At 53.7% G+C, this 15091-nt stretch overlaps 1 protein-coding gene across 3 annotated transcripts; it reads left to right on the top strand.

Moving 5' to 3' along the window:
* The first annotated feature begins 985 nt into the window (after positions 1-985).
* On the top strand, positions 986-14880 carry EPOP (elongin BC and polycomb repressive complex 2 associated protein). 3 transcript variants are annotated; one of them, XR_008573934.1, is made up of 3 exons: positions 986-3553; positions 12069-12128; positions 13321-14880. XR_008573934.1 is itself a non-coding variant. In XM_054801917.1 (2 exons), the coding sequence occupies exon 1, from the start codon at positions 1321-1323 to the stop codon at positions 3526-3528; it is 2208 nt and encodes a 735-aa protein (XP_054657892.1). In that variant the 5' UTR covers positions 986-1320; the 3' UTR covers positions 3529-3553; positions 13321-14880. The 3 variants fall into 3 exon arrangements, 1 of the variants encoding a protein (XP_054657892.1); XR_008573935.1 differs by having other exon boundaries at positions 12069-13086; XM_054801917.1 differs by lacking the exon at positions 12069-12128.
* The last annotated feature ends 211 nt before the right edge of the window (positions 14881-15091 follow it).

Below are 15091 nucleotides of genomic sequence, written 5' to 3'. Positions count from 1 at the left end.
GGAAGAAAAAGATGCGAAGTGAATAAAGAACGTGTGTGAGTAAAAAAAGAATATAAATATCTTTGCATTGCTTTTATTTGCACATATTGCCTATTGCCGATGTTATTGTTGATACCGCGCTCATTCCACATAATAAATACAGTAATTGGCAATTAATAAGCATTCCACTCCGGGTTGAAGGATGAATTGTTGCGGAGTCAATCGTTTCGAACAACTCGCTTAGAGTAATATCTTTCACGCTTTATTAAATCTATACGTACACACACCCATCCCAGAGGAATCCGGGCAGATTTGGGAAGGCGCAGTAACCTCTCTTAAAACAACCCTACGTGAAAAAAAAAAAAAAACCAACCCAAAACAAACCCCAGAAAACTAAAACGCGGAAACAAAGCGGAGGCACCCGCGCTACCATCACCTCGAAAATACAGTGTAATTTGTAATTTATTTTTTTTTTAAGGAAAAAAAAAAAATCCCCAAACCCAAGGCTGCCTCTATTGTGTGCGCCCGGGTCTCGGGGCGGTGAAGCCGCGGGCACGCCCGGGAGCAGCGCTGCGCGGTGTTGCGCGGTGCTACGCGGCCCGCCCAGGGGTTTATGAGGTTTTGCGCGGGGGTGTGCGTGTGAAATGTTGGGGTTTTATGACATCACAGGGCTGGAGTGCCCAATCAGCTGGCGGGTGGCGGGGACGGCTCGGTGGGGTGTTCCCTAGAATATACCGTACGCGGCGGCGGGGCCGCGAGTGCGGAGCCCGGGGAAGGTGGGAGCCGCACGGAGCCCCGGGGCTCCCCCGCCTCCCAGCCCCCCACGCCCCCCGCTACCATTTTTCCGCCCCCCCCCCCCCCTTGTCGGTAGCTTTGTTTGCTTAAGCATCTCAGTGGCTTCGCACAGCAAAAGGGGGGGCTGTGCTTGTTGATTCCTCCCCCCACTCCCGCCCCCCCGCCCCCAAGAGATTATTTTTGAAGTGGAAGGTGGGGTGCGCGGCCGCGGGGTGGGAGCTGGCCGGGGGGAGCCTGGAGGATGCAAGATGTTTGACTTCTTTATTTTCCTTTCTTTTTTTTTTGCTGGGGAGGGGGAAGACGAGGAGTCAAGCCCCGGTACAGGCGGAGGAACTGGGTGTTTGGAAGATGTTGCAAACCATTGACTGGAGCGTTTGAAAGGGAGATCGACTGCTTTGGCTTTTTTTTTTTTTTTTTTTTTGCTTTTTTTTCCCCTCCCCCACCTCTCCGGAGGGGTAGGGATGTGTGTGATCAGGGAGTGGAAACAAATATGTCCTTATTTTCAATGCCCCCTTTGAAAGAGACAAAGTAAATGCTCCTTGCAAAATGTTCCTGACCTGCGAAGGGACCTTCGGAATTGTTCCAGCTACCATGGATTACAATGGGGAAGCCAGGCCGGGGGATTTTCATGCTGGCTATCAAGAAATCGAAGGGATAAACTTGGGATACTTACAGATCAATGGCACCCAGATGTTTGCTTTGGCCCAGGTCCTCAGCGACCTGTTTAAGGATATCCCCAGGACCACCATCAGCAAGAAGATGGAAACCTTAAAGATCAAGAGCCGACGCTGCGATCTCAAAGAGCTCCGGACCCTCAAAGCCATCAACTCGGTGCCCACCCGCGCGGTGAAATGCTCCCTCATCTCCAAGGCGGACCTGGAGGCTCTCTGCACCTCCTGCAAGAGCCTCAGCCCCCGGAGGAGGAAGAGGAAAAGGAAGAGCAAGAGGAGGGAGCAGCTGCTGCTGCCGGACCCGGGGGAGCTCTTTCCCTGCCCCCGGCCCCAGCTGCTGCCGCCCTGCAGAGCCGGCGGCTGCTGCGCTCCCGCGGCCCCCGGCCGCCCCAAGCTGCCCCCCGCCTTCCCCAAGCCGCGCTCGGCGCCGGCCGCGCTGCTACCGCAGCCCTTCCACAGGGCCTTCCCCGCCTTCGAGAAGCCCCCCCGGGGCCGGAGGGGCTGCGGGCTGGCGGGCCGGGGGGGGCTCTTCGCCGGCGTCCTGGCCGGGTACCCCCGCGACCTGGCGCTGCTGCACCCCGCGGCCGCGCACCCCTCCGCGCAGGCGGCCGCGCTCGCTCAGCCGGGCCGGCGCAAACGGGGTCCCTGCTGTGCCAAGGGGCTCTTCCCGGCGGAGAAGGGACCCGCGGCCGCCAGGAAAGGCCGCTCCTCCGTCTTCCCCGGCTCCAAGCGGCAGGGTACCTCCGCCGGCTACTCCAGCGACTCGGACTCCAGCCTGGACTTCGGTGGGTCCAGCCCCGCCACCTCCAGCGACTCGTCGGAGGAGGAAGAAGAGGAGGAGGAGGAGGAGGAAGGGGACACCTCGTGCAGCAGCGAGGAAGGCAGCTCCTCGGAGTCGGAGAGCAGCTCGCTGTGCAGCGGGGACTCGGTGCAGAGCACCCGGTACAGGCAGGCGGCTCTGCCCCGCTTCCAGCCGCAGCCCCCCCGGGAGCCCCTCGGCGAGGAGCGCCCTGCCGAGCCCCCCCCGAGCGTGGGCAAAGCCCTGCGCCCCGACCCCAACCTCCTCTTCCTCTCGCAGCAGCTCTGGGCCAGGACTTTGCGAGCATCAACTTTGGAAAGTTTGAGCCCGGGTCCGGTCCTGGGCTCGGGGGCCCAGCCGCTGCCGGAGCTGTACGCAAAGCAGGAGGCCTCCCCTTCCTCCTCCTCCTCCTCCTCCTTCTCCTCCTCCTCCTCCTCCCCCCCTCCCTCCCCGAGCAGCACCCCTGGGGGGGATCCGCAACAAAAGGAGGGAGGCTTTGGGGACGCGGAGCCCTGCGCCAAAGGGAAGGATTTGCACAAAGATGCCTCGAACAATAGAGCCTCGTTAGGCCCCAGTGACCAGGCAGAGAGGCAAAGCGGAGCTTTAGCCGGGCGAGCGCCTTCCCAAGAGCCGGCCCCGGGCTCGGCCCCGCAGCCCCCGGCTCAGGAGCTGGCGGGGAGCCTCGGCCCGGCGCCCCCCGGGGAGACGGGGGAGCCCCGGCGGGAGCACTTTGACCGGCTGATCCGGCAATCCAAGCTGTGGTGTTACGCCAAAGGGTTCAACCTGGACGGGAAAAGTTTGCGCCACGGAGGGAGGACGGAGCCCTGTAAAGCTGCAGAGCTCAAATCCCCCGGCTCCAAAAGAGCAGAGAGCCCCAGCACCTTGTCAAACAAAGCTTTGAAAGGCAATGGCTCGGAAAGGAATGCCAAGCGCAGACGCCTTGCCAGAGGCGCTGAGGCAGAAAGGCAACAGAGCTCCTCTAAAGGGAGGCCACAAAAGACTCAAAGGAGGAATGCCAAAAAGGGAAACACTCATTGCAAACGCCTCGGCAGCGCCGGGCCAACCCCGCCTCGGAATTCCTTCAGCCTCATGGGCAACTTCCCCTGTATTCCCTCCCTGGTCGTGGGGGAAGATGGGGACCTGTGTCCTGCCTCCTCCCTGGGGGTCAAAAACTCCTGGGCCCTCTCCAAAACTCACCCGCTGTGGAGCTGGCACCTGGGGGGCAACGCTATCCCGGTGCCCCCCAGCCTCAAATTCCGGGGCTATAGCTTGGAGGATCTCTAAGGACAGCGGACGGCCCGGAGGAAAGGTTTACATGCAACAGATGAGAGCTGCAGGGGGGGCGGGAGGGGGTCCCGGGGGGGGGGGCGGCCGGGCCGGGGTGCCCCGGGGGTCGGAGGGGGGGAGCGGACCCCTCCGTCCCGCCGAGCTCCGCGGCCGCCCGAGCCGGGGGCTCCCGGGCAGGGAGGTGGATGCCCGGAGGAGCCGTGCGGGGTCCAGGGGGGTGCAGGAGCGTTTCGGGGAGGCTGCGAGTGAGTGTGTACACGGCTTCGGCTGGGGGGTGGACGGGGGGTTTCCCCGCTCTGCCCGGGGGAGGGTTTTGTTTTTTTTTTTTTTTTTTTTTTTTGTCCGTGTACGTGCCAGGGTCCGATGCTGGTTTCGCGCTGAGTTTTAAGGGACGAAGCTAAAACACGCGATCAAACCCAGGGGGGCGGCGGACGGACGCCTTCCCCCCTCCCCGCCTGGCTGCGAAACGCGATGGGTTATTCCCAGCAAAAGGATTTGGGATGAACCGCGCAGCTCGGAGGGGAGGGAAGGGGCTCCCGCCGCCGAGCAGAGCTCACCCCGGCCGGCCGGCAGCTCCCCGGCCCCCGCTCCCACCGCCCCTTCTCCCCCCGCTTCTATATACCAAAAAACCGAGGAAAGAATAGATCTAATTTCTCCCTTTTCCTCCATAAATGCATTGGATTAAACTAATACTAATCACACGCAGAGAGAAATAATGATGTCATGCAGCATAAACACTCCTCTTCGGTCCGAGTCAATCCCGGCGAAATTGGGAGCAGCTATTCCAAATAACTATATTAATAGCAATGTAATGTTTTCTGTCTACTTAAGAGACAGGAAGAAAACACCAACTTTAAAAAGACCAGGAAATTCTGTTTGCTAAAAGCAAACAGGAGGCTTTGAGAGGAAGTTATTTGAAACTGCTGCACGTATATTAAAAAAAAAAAAAGAAAAAAAAGAAAAAAGTGAGTTGTTTGCTGGATAATAACCCGAACTCCGATAGCCTAAAGGTAGCAGGCCTGTAAAAGCTTTACGGGCACAAGAAATAGGATCCAGGAGCATTAGCAATAGAGTACAGATGGACAATTTGATCTCTCCCGAGCTCCGGAGTGGAATGCGGGGAAGAATGCGGAGGGAATGTCTCTCTCCTCTGCAGAGGAAATCATATCCCAGTTTAACTTTTCTTGCAAACCAGTGGCTTTGTAACTGGCTCTTTTGACTATTTCTGATGTGATTTCCACCCCGCTTTGGCATCAAAGCCCGACGGGCTCTCTGAAGTCCGCTCTGTTTTGGAAACGTTAAGCAAATCAAAGCTGATGTTTTTTTTTTTTTTTTTTTGGGGGGGGGGGCCTGTTTCTTTTTCTTCCCCTTCTTTGCAACAGAAAATACTCGCAGCCCACGGTCGGGGATCACGCACTGCCCGCTCGGGAATTTCTATTTTTCCTCCACAGTCCTCCAAAAATCGGTTCCCCGAAAAAAATCCCTTCACAGTGTCCTTTGCTGGAAGGGAAGGGAAAGGGGAGGGCGAGGAGAATCATCGTAGAATTCAAAAGAAAATATTCAGGTCTGGCACGGCCCGTTTTGATTTTTTTTTTCCTTGTTTAATTCCATCAGTGGGTAAAAAAAAAAAAAGACATTTTTAAGGTCAAGCGTATTTTGTATCTATTAAGCGCTGTTTTTCTTGGAGATGGTGAATTGTTGCTAAAAGCAATGTTTGTTTTACTTGGGTTTTCAGCGGGTTTTTTGGTTAACTGGGGGTTTTTTGTTTACTTCACCCCACCTCCCGTTCCTCCCACGCTGAGCAAAAGAGGGGGATTTCTTCTGTCTCGAAATATTCAGGTTTTATATCCATAGCCGTGGACGGTTAAAAAAAACCCAAAACCCCCAAACCAAACAAACCCCAAGCCCTGCGAGTGCGTAGGAGCGAGAAAAGCCGATTTTGGGGAGTTTGCCTCCGCATCGCCGTCTCGGAGTGCGCACACAGGAATCACGCAAATGTTTTTTTTCTGCCCCGCGTGTCCCCCGCAACCCCCCTGCTCCCCTCGGCCTGGCCAGCCGGGGCGGGGGGGGATCCGTAGGGCAGAGCCGGGGAGAGAGAAGGGGACACGCGTGGCGGGGGGGGCGGGAGGAGGAGAAACATGCCCGTTTTCCGTGTAATTGCCGAGCGCGGAGCACGATCGCTCGCTCTTTCTCCCCGACTCTTCCAAATCCGGATCGGGTTAAAAATGTATTTTCTAGGAAAAAAATAACATTTAAAATAAAGCACGGGTGGGTCGGTGGGACGGAGCGGTGCCGCGGGAGGGACCCCCGGCCGCACAAAGCGGGCGGCCGCGCTCCGCGCCCGTGGAGACCGGGCAGGAAAAAAAAAAACAAACCAAACCCGAGATCCGCGCTGGGAATGAATGCAAAAAAATTTATAAATATATATATATATTAAAAAAAAAAAAGGGCAGCAAACCCCAGACTCCGCAGCTCCGTCTGCCGCGGGTAGTAACAGCCAAATAACTCAGGAATATTTTCTAAGGGATATAATCACCTCGGAAAGTGCGTGCGTGGGGTGAGCGGGCAGGCGGGCACCTACGCGTGTGCACGTCCACGGATATTTATCTCTGTGTATATATGCATTTGTACATGTGGGTGTGTGGAAAACACCGCTATTAATACACGATATGTGTGCACACATGCAGACATTACGTGCACGTACATATTTATCTGCTCACACACATACGTACGTGCGTGTGTAGGTGTAGATATCTGTATATAATGTAAGGGGGTTGTAGCAGGGCTGTGAATACAATACAAAATACCTCAAAACTTTCCACACAAACACACCTTGAATGGCTCCTCAAGCAGCAGAACCATCCCGTTCACAGCAAACAACAACAATAATAATAATAGCAACAACAATAATAACAATAATCTCACCATTTGTTTTTAAACATGTTTCAAAGAAATTAAGCGATCAAAAAAAAAAAAAAAAAAAAGGAATCTTACTAGCAATCCCCCAGTAAGAGACTGGAGAGGGGGGTGGCGATGCATCAAAACTAAATAAAAAAAAATTAAAAAAAGGAAAACCCAAACTGTTATCTGAAATAACCTGTTTTGGACTTAAAAAATGAACAAGCCCAAGCGGTACCTGGTTGGAAGAAGCAGTACCTCTGCGGGACACAATGAGCCGGGAGGAGGGAGCGGTTCGAGTGATACAAACTAGTTCTGGTTTTGAGCAAAAGATCAACTCGCATCGCCAGGACGGCATAAAGGATATAAAGGCACCTTTATAATGACATTAGTGACATTGCTTTATTTCCAAACGGGTGCAAAAGAAGCAGAAACGGATTTTTTTTTTTTTTTCCATAAAAATGTTTGTCTAGGTAGGAGAAAACCGAAAGTATCTTGTAAAAAAAAAAAAAGAAGAAAAGAAAAAGAAAACTTTTATGAAAGGGTGCTGCTTTTAAAAATGCAGCCTGCTTTAGACTCAGGAAAAATCTCAGCTTGGATACGGTGTGGTGCTTTGTAATCACGGTTTGTAAGGGTTTATTTTGGGGCTGGGGGTTTCAGGGACCTTTGCTCTCTCTTTCCATTGCTGGATTAAAAATTCCCATCCAGCGCATTTAAAAATGTTGGTCACTTCATGGGTGCTTCTCTGCTGGACCACCGGATCCAGGGATGTTTCTGCCCAGGGATAATTTATTTTTGGGGGGTGCTGTGGATGGGGAGGGGAGTTTCCCCAGGCTGGGCACATCCAGCAGCCGATGCTGCCTTTCCCCCATGCCCCGGCCTAAAACATGCGTTTAAAAATAACCACCCAGGGGAGGAAAGAGCCTTTTCCAGCCATGTATTGGGCTTTCTGTTTAGATTTACTGTACCTTTATTTATTTGAAGTTGTTGTAAGTATATGACGATGAAAGTGTTAATTCCTGCGTGCAATATGGGATCTAGGCTGAGAAATAAATACTTTTTTTTTTTACACAGAACTGGCTGATATTTGGCCGTTTTTGTGGGTGTGTGCTGGGGTGGGTGGGTTGGCTGGGGTGCACCGTCTGTGCTCCCTTCGGGGGGGATGCGTGTTTGTGCACCCAGGACACGTGTGTGAGTGTGTGTGCATGTGTGTGCACCCACGGAGGTTGTGCGTATGCCTGCGTGCTACGCAGGGAGTGTGTATCAGCCTGTGCCGCCAGTCTATGTACAGCTGTGGCTGTGTGGCCGCGCACATCTGGCTGTGCGTTTATTTACGTGGTTTGGAAAGCACGTTCCTCTGCTCACACCCACCCGTGGGCCTGGCACCCTCCTGTGCGCTGGACCCACGTGAGACGTGTGTGCTTGTCCGTGTGTGTTTGCGTGCGTGCGTGTCCCCCCCCCATGCATTTGTGGCCGCGTCCTCGGCTCCGTGTGGCTACAACCCTCCGTGCTGTACAGCTGTGCGAAGCGACACATGTGTGCCTGTCACATGTGTGAGTGTGTGACCGTGCATGCATGTGCTCAGCTGCTTTGGGGGTGTGTGTGAGTGTTTCTGTGGACAAATTTTGCCCGAAAGAAACATTTTTCCTCAACATTTAATTGGAAATCAATAGCTCCTTCCCTCTAATTTGTAGGCCAGAGACTGTTCCCCAAACATGTGTTTCTATTTTGAGGGCCTCAGGAGTTAGTGCCCCTTATGGAAGGAGCACTTCAGATATATTTTTAAATCTCTGCCAAAGGAAAACGTGGCCAGAGATTGGAAGATCCCGTTGGAACAGCATCGGTAGAGTCAGATCCAAACACAAACCCCAACGTAGATCAGAACAAGCGACCCAAAGACTAGAATTGGTTTTTATCTGTGCAGTGTGTTGAAAGGGGCCTGAAGTCTGTTATTTTGGATATGAGTTGGGAAGGTTGAAATTCTGACCTGGGAAGCATTTACGTGGCTCCTTCACAGCCAGAAAGATTATCTTTCCAAACCGAGAAAAATGGAAAGAGAAACGAAATGCACCTCCAGTCAAGACCTCATTAGTTGTGATTAATAACTATGTATTATTCGATTGCCACAAAATCATCTGACGACCTCGCTTCTGCCAGGTAAAAACCCTCTCTGCTCTTAAAAATCGCTGAAACCCAAATTACACAAGTATATCGATCTGCAAATCAGGAACTCGGCGCCTGAAACCTATTTGCAGCTTTTTTTTTTTTTTTTTTTCCTTCCCCTCCTCCTTTCTGGCAGGGAGGAAAGGAATCCAAGTCAAAATGACTCCCATTTAAAAACATTTAAAATTTCGAGAGGCAAAGCCTGGGAGCAGCCCGAGCAGGAGGCAGCGACCCCGGCGAGACCGCACCGGGTCTAATCGCAGCCAAATGACCCTGCTATTATTATTATTATCTTTTAAAGAAGGTAATTTAATAATGACGTTAATTATCTACAGGGACCAGCACGGGACCTGCCGGGGAAGGGACTCCGAGCCCCCCCCCCCCCCCCCCCAAAAAAAAAACCCAACTCGTAGATTTGCGACTCGTTCATGCCTAAAAGATCCGGGGGGAGGAAAACTGCAGCTCTGGAGCAAGGTGTGGGGGGAAGCCGAGGGAAGCCGCTGCATTTATTTAGTTTAGTGTCAGGGTGTTAATGATAAATTAGATAGCAGAGGAGGGGCTCAGTAAAACAGCAAGCTGTGAGAAAAAAAGCAGCGTAACCCCCTCCCAGGGCAGGCTGGGCTGGGGGCAGGGAGGGAGCAGGGGGGGGGGGGTGAAGCGAGGAGGGGGTGAGGGATTAAGTGTCACTAAAGGCCTTTCATTTACCATGTTTACATGTAGTCAATAGAAGAGAATGGACAAGGGTTTATTGTGAGTTATGAGGCTCTTTCTAACTCCCATGTTATCAATATCTCCCTCTTAAAAAAAAAAAGCTAAAATTTACTTTGCTTTAAAAAAAAAAAAAAATCACCACGGAAATTATCCGCCAACCTTTCTGGAAGGTGGGAGCCGGCCCTCGCAGCCAGCCCACAAAGCGCTTTGGAGGATCCTTCAGCTGTTCCATATAAATCTACGGGCTCAATAGGTGGAATTTATGCTTTTAGCAATTGAAAGAAATTACCCTAAATGAGGCCATATGGGAAACTGTGCTCATCCTTCCCCCTCCCACCTCTCCCCAAAACCGGGGGAGGATTTCGCCTGTCCTTTGTCAGGAAAAAAGGAGGTTCTGGGGTCGGGGCAGGATCCGGCCGCTCTCCCGCCGGAACAGCATCCCTGCTCGGGGCCGGTGTGTGGCTCCGGTCCTCTCCCCTTCCCGGACCGGGGCGGGGGGTGGGGAGCGAGGAAAATGCCATTAAATCCTGGCTTCGGCATGGCAAACAGCACGGATCCAGGCTGGGTTTGTGGGGAAGGGGAGGGCAGGGGGTCCCCAAAGCGCTGGCGTGACCCTCGGCGGGTTCTCCCCTCGGGAACGGCTCCCTCAGGAGGAGTTTGGGGGTCCCAGAAGGTGTGTGTGGGGGGTCTGGGCACTGTTGGTCCTCTGACCCGTTTCTCCCCCATTTCACCCCAATTGCCCCTTGGCTTCCTTGCAGTGTGCCTGGATCCGCTGGGGCCTCACACACTCGGGGTGTTTACCTTAAATTCCACTTTTTCCTACAATTTTACACACTGGGCTCATCCAGCCTTTTAATCAGCTGGAAATACCAGCAACCGCCTGGGCGACTGCTTGTAATTAACCATTCGTTACAGTGGTTAACCCCCCCCCCCCAAAATAACTGAAGACGTTGCGTAGGAAACTTGGGATTCTGCATGCAAGCGGCATGTCATAAAAAAAGAAGTGACCCATCAGGATGTGCTCTGAAATCAATCCTCCCCGAGCAGCGAGCTGGATCTGAAACATCGAAGCCCACGTTTTGCTGTCTGTGGTTTCTAACGCGATGAAAAGCCCTCCTCGACTCGCGGTAAAGGTCTCAGTTGAGGATTATTTTTGAACTGGTCTTTAACTTCTCATCGGAGATGACTTTGGGGAAGAAAAAAAAAAAAAGGGAAATAACAAAAATGCTGCTCTTAGATTTATGATTTTATATTCTTAGCTTGTCCTCTGAAAGCCAGTGGGAGCGTGGAGAGTTTGGGGGGGGGGATTTGTCCCCTCTGCTGTGGTTCTCCCCGTTGGGCCAGAGCTCAGATACTCCCCGTCGGTTCCCAAGAGCAGAAATACATAAATACACGTGGAAGCAAATAACTTCCGACAGGGCAGGGAGAGTCTGGGGAGTGCAGGGAGGTTTTGGGGACACGGGCACGTGCTGTTGCCCCTCTCCGTGTCCCTCTGGGTGCCTGCAGGACCAGAGGTGCTCTGCAGAAACGGAGCCTCCCTTCCACCCTGCAAATAACGCCCGGTCTTCACTTGCATATTTGTATTTTTTCCTGCCAATTCCCATTTTCCCCTGCATTTATCCAGGTGGGATTCCCTGCCCTGACATATTTATACCTGAAAGCTTCTCACACCCTCAAATAGATCCAGGGACACTGGGTGTCACTTGAGGGTGGCTGGTGGGCACCCGTCACCCATCCTTGGGTGGGGACAGGGTCCAGCAGAGCTGTGGGGTGAGGGAGCAGGATGACACCACGACACCCCCATTTCCTTCCTTATTTCATTATTTTTAGGACTGAGAAGAGAAAACGGCTCCGAGGGAGCTGGGGAAGGAGGGGGTGACCAGGGAGCGCTGGCTGGCGAGCAGCATCCTCGGGGGAGTGAGGCTGGGCAGGATGTGGCCCTGGGCCGGCTGGAAGGGGGGTGTCACCTGGCCACCCCCTCGGCCCCTCTCTGTGGGGCTCCCGAATGAGGTGGTGGGGGCTGCAGGGCCGGCTGTTGGCCCGGTCGGGGGGGCTCCCTGGGTGTCAGCTTTCGCTATCTCGCCCTAAAATCTCGGCAGCCTGAACTCTGTGAACCCAGCCCAGCCCCAGCTGTGCTCCCCCCCCAAGCTGTGCTCCCCCCCCCCAGCTCTGCTCCCCCCAGCTGTGCCGCCCGGGGGGGCCGGGGCAGAAGCCCCTTTCGGTTGGTAATGTGCTGCCCAGCAATGTCCTCCCCTGCCAGTCCTGCCTGTGGCATGGGATGGAGGGCACGGTGGGGTGCAGGCATAGGGGGGTGCACGGCTGGACGTGATCCCCAGGGTGCAGGTTGGGGTGCGAGCACACAGGATGTGGGTCCTTGGGGTGCAGGTTCCTGGGGTGCAAGTCGAGACCCCAAAGGGGTGGTTTCAGTGCACCACCATGATTTGCAATGTAGTACGTTTGGTTTTTAATCACACGATTACAGGGGAGATTCACATCTGTTGTGCGCTCTGGTTCCCATTATTTTCATTATTAATCCTTACTGCTCCTACAATTATAATGATAATTTCAGCACTTAACTCTTTCAAGAAAAATGCTGGTACCGAGTCTTTGTAAAATACTTCCGTGGAGGAGGAAAAAAAAAAAAAAATCCATTAATAGCAGTTTGTGACAGAAAATCATTTGGGCTATGCTGTCAGCATGCCTACTAATATCTGAATAATTAATGTCATACTTTTTTTCCCCTCTTCAAATATTAACATGTTTAGAGTCCTTGTCAAAATGGAACACCCCTCCTTGAAATTAATTGCCAGTAAAGATACCGAGAGGTACGTGGTTTTCATAATGGATTTTTTTCTTTTTTTTAATGTGAGAAAAATCTAGACAGGAAAAAAGGTACCGGAGAGTCCGTAGTGTGTTTTCCGCATTACAAACTTTTTGTAGGCAGTAATGTGTGCAGCTGCATTCGTCTGTGTTTTATGGGTGTTCATGTACGCGTGCACACATGTGCTCAGCTACTCGCACGGAGCACGTGTGTCCACGTGCGCGTGTATATAATTTAAAGTGCTGTCGCAGAGACCTGTGATCTCTTTTGGGACGGGTGAGGCGTATCGGGGCCGTTGGAGGAGCAGCTCCCCCGGGCAGGAGGCAGCAGGACCCCCCTGGTGTCCCCCCCAGAGCAGGGGGGTTGCAACCCCCCCGGTGCTGCTCCGACCCCGCTGATGGCTTTTCTTCCTGAGGAGCCTTTTAGAATAACTAAATAACGTGGCAACCGGAGGAGAGGAGAAACTTTTAGGAAGAGGGGGGGCCGTTTTGGGAAACCCCCGTGCATCTGGAGGCAAACCCCGGCCGGCACTCCGGAGATCGGGGAAGAAACGCGGGGTCGGCAGGATTGGAGCTGCCGTCCAGGAAAATCGAATGACGCCGCCCCCCCATCCTCCCGGTGTATATATATTTATAACATCCCAAGGGTGTAGCTCTGTCTCTCTTGGTTTAAAACAAAACCAGACAGAGTCTTGAGGGTCAAAAGGGAGGTGGGGGAGGGTTTTTCTCTACCTACCCCCAGACAAAGATCCCTTTGAATCTAATCAAGCAGAAAAGAAACCCCTTTCCTGTGTGTTTTTGTATGAGGGGAGAGGGGTTAGGGCTGCCCTGGAAGGTAAAAGGAAAGGAGATCCCATTTTTCCTTTCAACAATGAGATCTTTATAAATGTTCTCAAAAAACCCCAAACCCACCCATCCGCCCCAGCAGTGGAAGGACGTTGCTGCGTGTTCCCAGTGGACAAGGTGAATTCAGGTGGGGGTCAGGGCGATGCCCCAGCTGGGAGGGGATGGGGGGGGGGACGGCAGGCAGAGGGGTGAGATGATGTTTGCAGTGAGGGTGGGGATGCAATTTGGTGGAGGGGGAGGGTTTCCTGCACTCCCACCCTGCTCCGCCGCCCTCAGAGGAGGGTGCCTGGCGAGGTACGGACCTGCCATTGCAGCCCTCGCGTACAGCTCTAACCACCCGATTTCCTACAGGAGATCATTCCTGCAGCGGGTCCGATCCTGTCTCCAGCAAGCTCAACAAGAAAACTTCGCCAAGTCCCTATTTCCTATTGTCCGTCGCCTGCCAAAGTCCAGCCGAGGGGCCCGAAGAACCTGCTCGTGCTGGAAGATTTTTTCTTCGATGTGAAACGCACGGAGGGATGGGCCACCGGTCCCTCAGGGGGGGTGGCCGCAGCCCCGGGGCACCGTGCTTGTGCTTCTGCTTTTCGATGGCTTTTCTTGGTGACCTCGGGCACTCCTGGACAGATGCCACATCCCTGTCCCCTGCTGCGGGGTGACTGGGGACCCCCGTGCGCTGCAGGATGAGGATCCGGCCGGGACGCTCTGCAGGACTTGCTGGCGTCTCCGGTGGGACCTCCCCAGCACAGGGGGTCTTGCTGTTCCAGAGCTCCTGGGGTCCCAGCACGGGTGTGTTGGCAGCGCTGTTGTCCGTGTGCTCTTTATTGATGTCATAACAAACCTGTCCCTGTCCCCTCTGCAGAAAATCCCCAATTTATCACTGTACGTGCACCTACCCCCCGGGTCCCTGAGGGCGTAGCGGTGGCTCTGCAGCGCAGACAAGGCCTCAGACGCTGCTTTTTACATCCTTTTAACTAATACCACATGACAGTGATTTAAGCTAATCAGTACAACCTCCCCGTGTCAATGCAAGAATCCTCATAACCTCGGTGTTTACATTAAGTACAGCAGTGTTTCAGCTATAAAAGCACTTTCAAACTGACATTAACTGCAGTGTAACGATGTTAGATTGACTGGAGTTGGGTCAAACGCCTACCAAAAGCCTGCTAGAAAGAAGCTGCTGTAGAATTTATTGCAAAAGCATTAGCGTGGAGTCGTCCTTGAGAGGCTGGACTTCTCCTGGATCCACATAAGCTGTTTTGCATTTACGCACCGACGTTTTGTACCAGTTCCCCTTGCCAATTTGCAGCAGCCCCACGGTGCTTTGCTGGGCTGGGCCGTGAGCTGGAGGGGGCTCGCCGCAGACCCGTGACTTGTAGCACCCTTTTACAGGTTTTGGTTGCAAACCTGGGCACCCACGGGGTGCTGGAGGATTGCTGTGCTCCTGTTTGCTGCTGCTGGCAAAAGGGGCCGTTGTTGGAGCAAAGCAGCCAGGTTAGTTCAAGCCACCTGGCAAAGCCGCTGCTCAGGGCGATGGAGGGGCTGGAAAAGCTCATGCGAAGGGTGCTGGGTCTGGGTCCCACGCAGCCATCGGTGGGGACACCCAGCCGCAGGCTCAGCCCAGCCCAGCAGCACGTGGGACCAAGGTGCAAACCCCAGCGCCTGCCGTGGTCACTCGCGCTTCGAGTGTCCCTTTGCCCTGGGTGTGAGTGGGAGCTACAGCGCAGGGAACAAACCCCCTGGGACTGGGAGGCCACCGCGAGGTTTCTCCTACCGAGAGACTTTCAGCCGCAGGGAAGTGGAATAAACTGCAGCGCTTTGATTTCTGCCTATGCATGTCCACACTGGTGTTTGCATCGCTTCAGCTGTTTTGGTGGAAAATTTATTGTTGAAATAATTAAACCAATATAAAAATGGTGCTTATACAACACTTGGGATGCGCAAGATTTGTTTTTTTGAGAGGGTGGTGCAGCCGTTCTCCAGGGCTGCGCAGCAGGGTCTGAAGACGCAGATACCCCCACGTCACCTTGGGGTTGGTTTTGTAGCACCCTCTCGTTGGCTTTTGGACGTACCCAGTTCCCCAGATCACTGGCAGGGACAGGTTTTCTGGCCGTTTGCTTCAGGT

This window comes from Grus americana, chromosome 22 (genome assembly GCF_028858705.1).
Source record: "Grus americana isolate bGruAme1 chromosome 22, bGruAme1.mat, whole genome shotgun sequence".
Taxonomy (NCBI): Eukaryota; Metazoa; Chordata; class Aves; order Gruiformes; family Gruidae; genus Grus; species Grus americana.
The sequence above is the reverse complement of the archived record's forward strand: the minus strand, read 5'-3'. Positions and strand labels throughout refer to the sequence as shown.

Bases quoted from the DNA above. Each gene is read 5' to 3' on its own strand.
- EPOP (XM_054801917.1), top strand. From the start codon at position 1,321: ATGTTCCTGACCTGCGAAGGGACCTTCGGAATTGTTCCAGCTACCATG.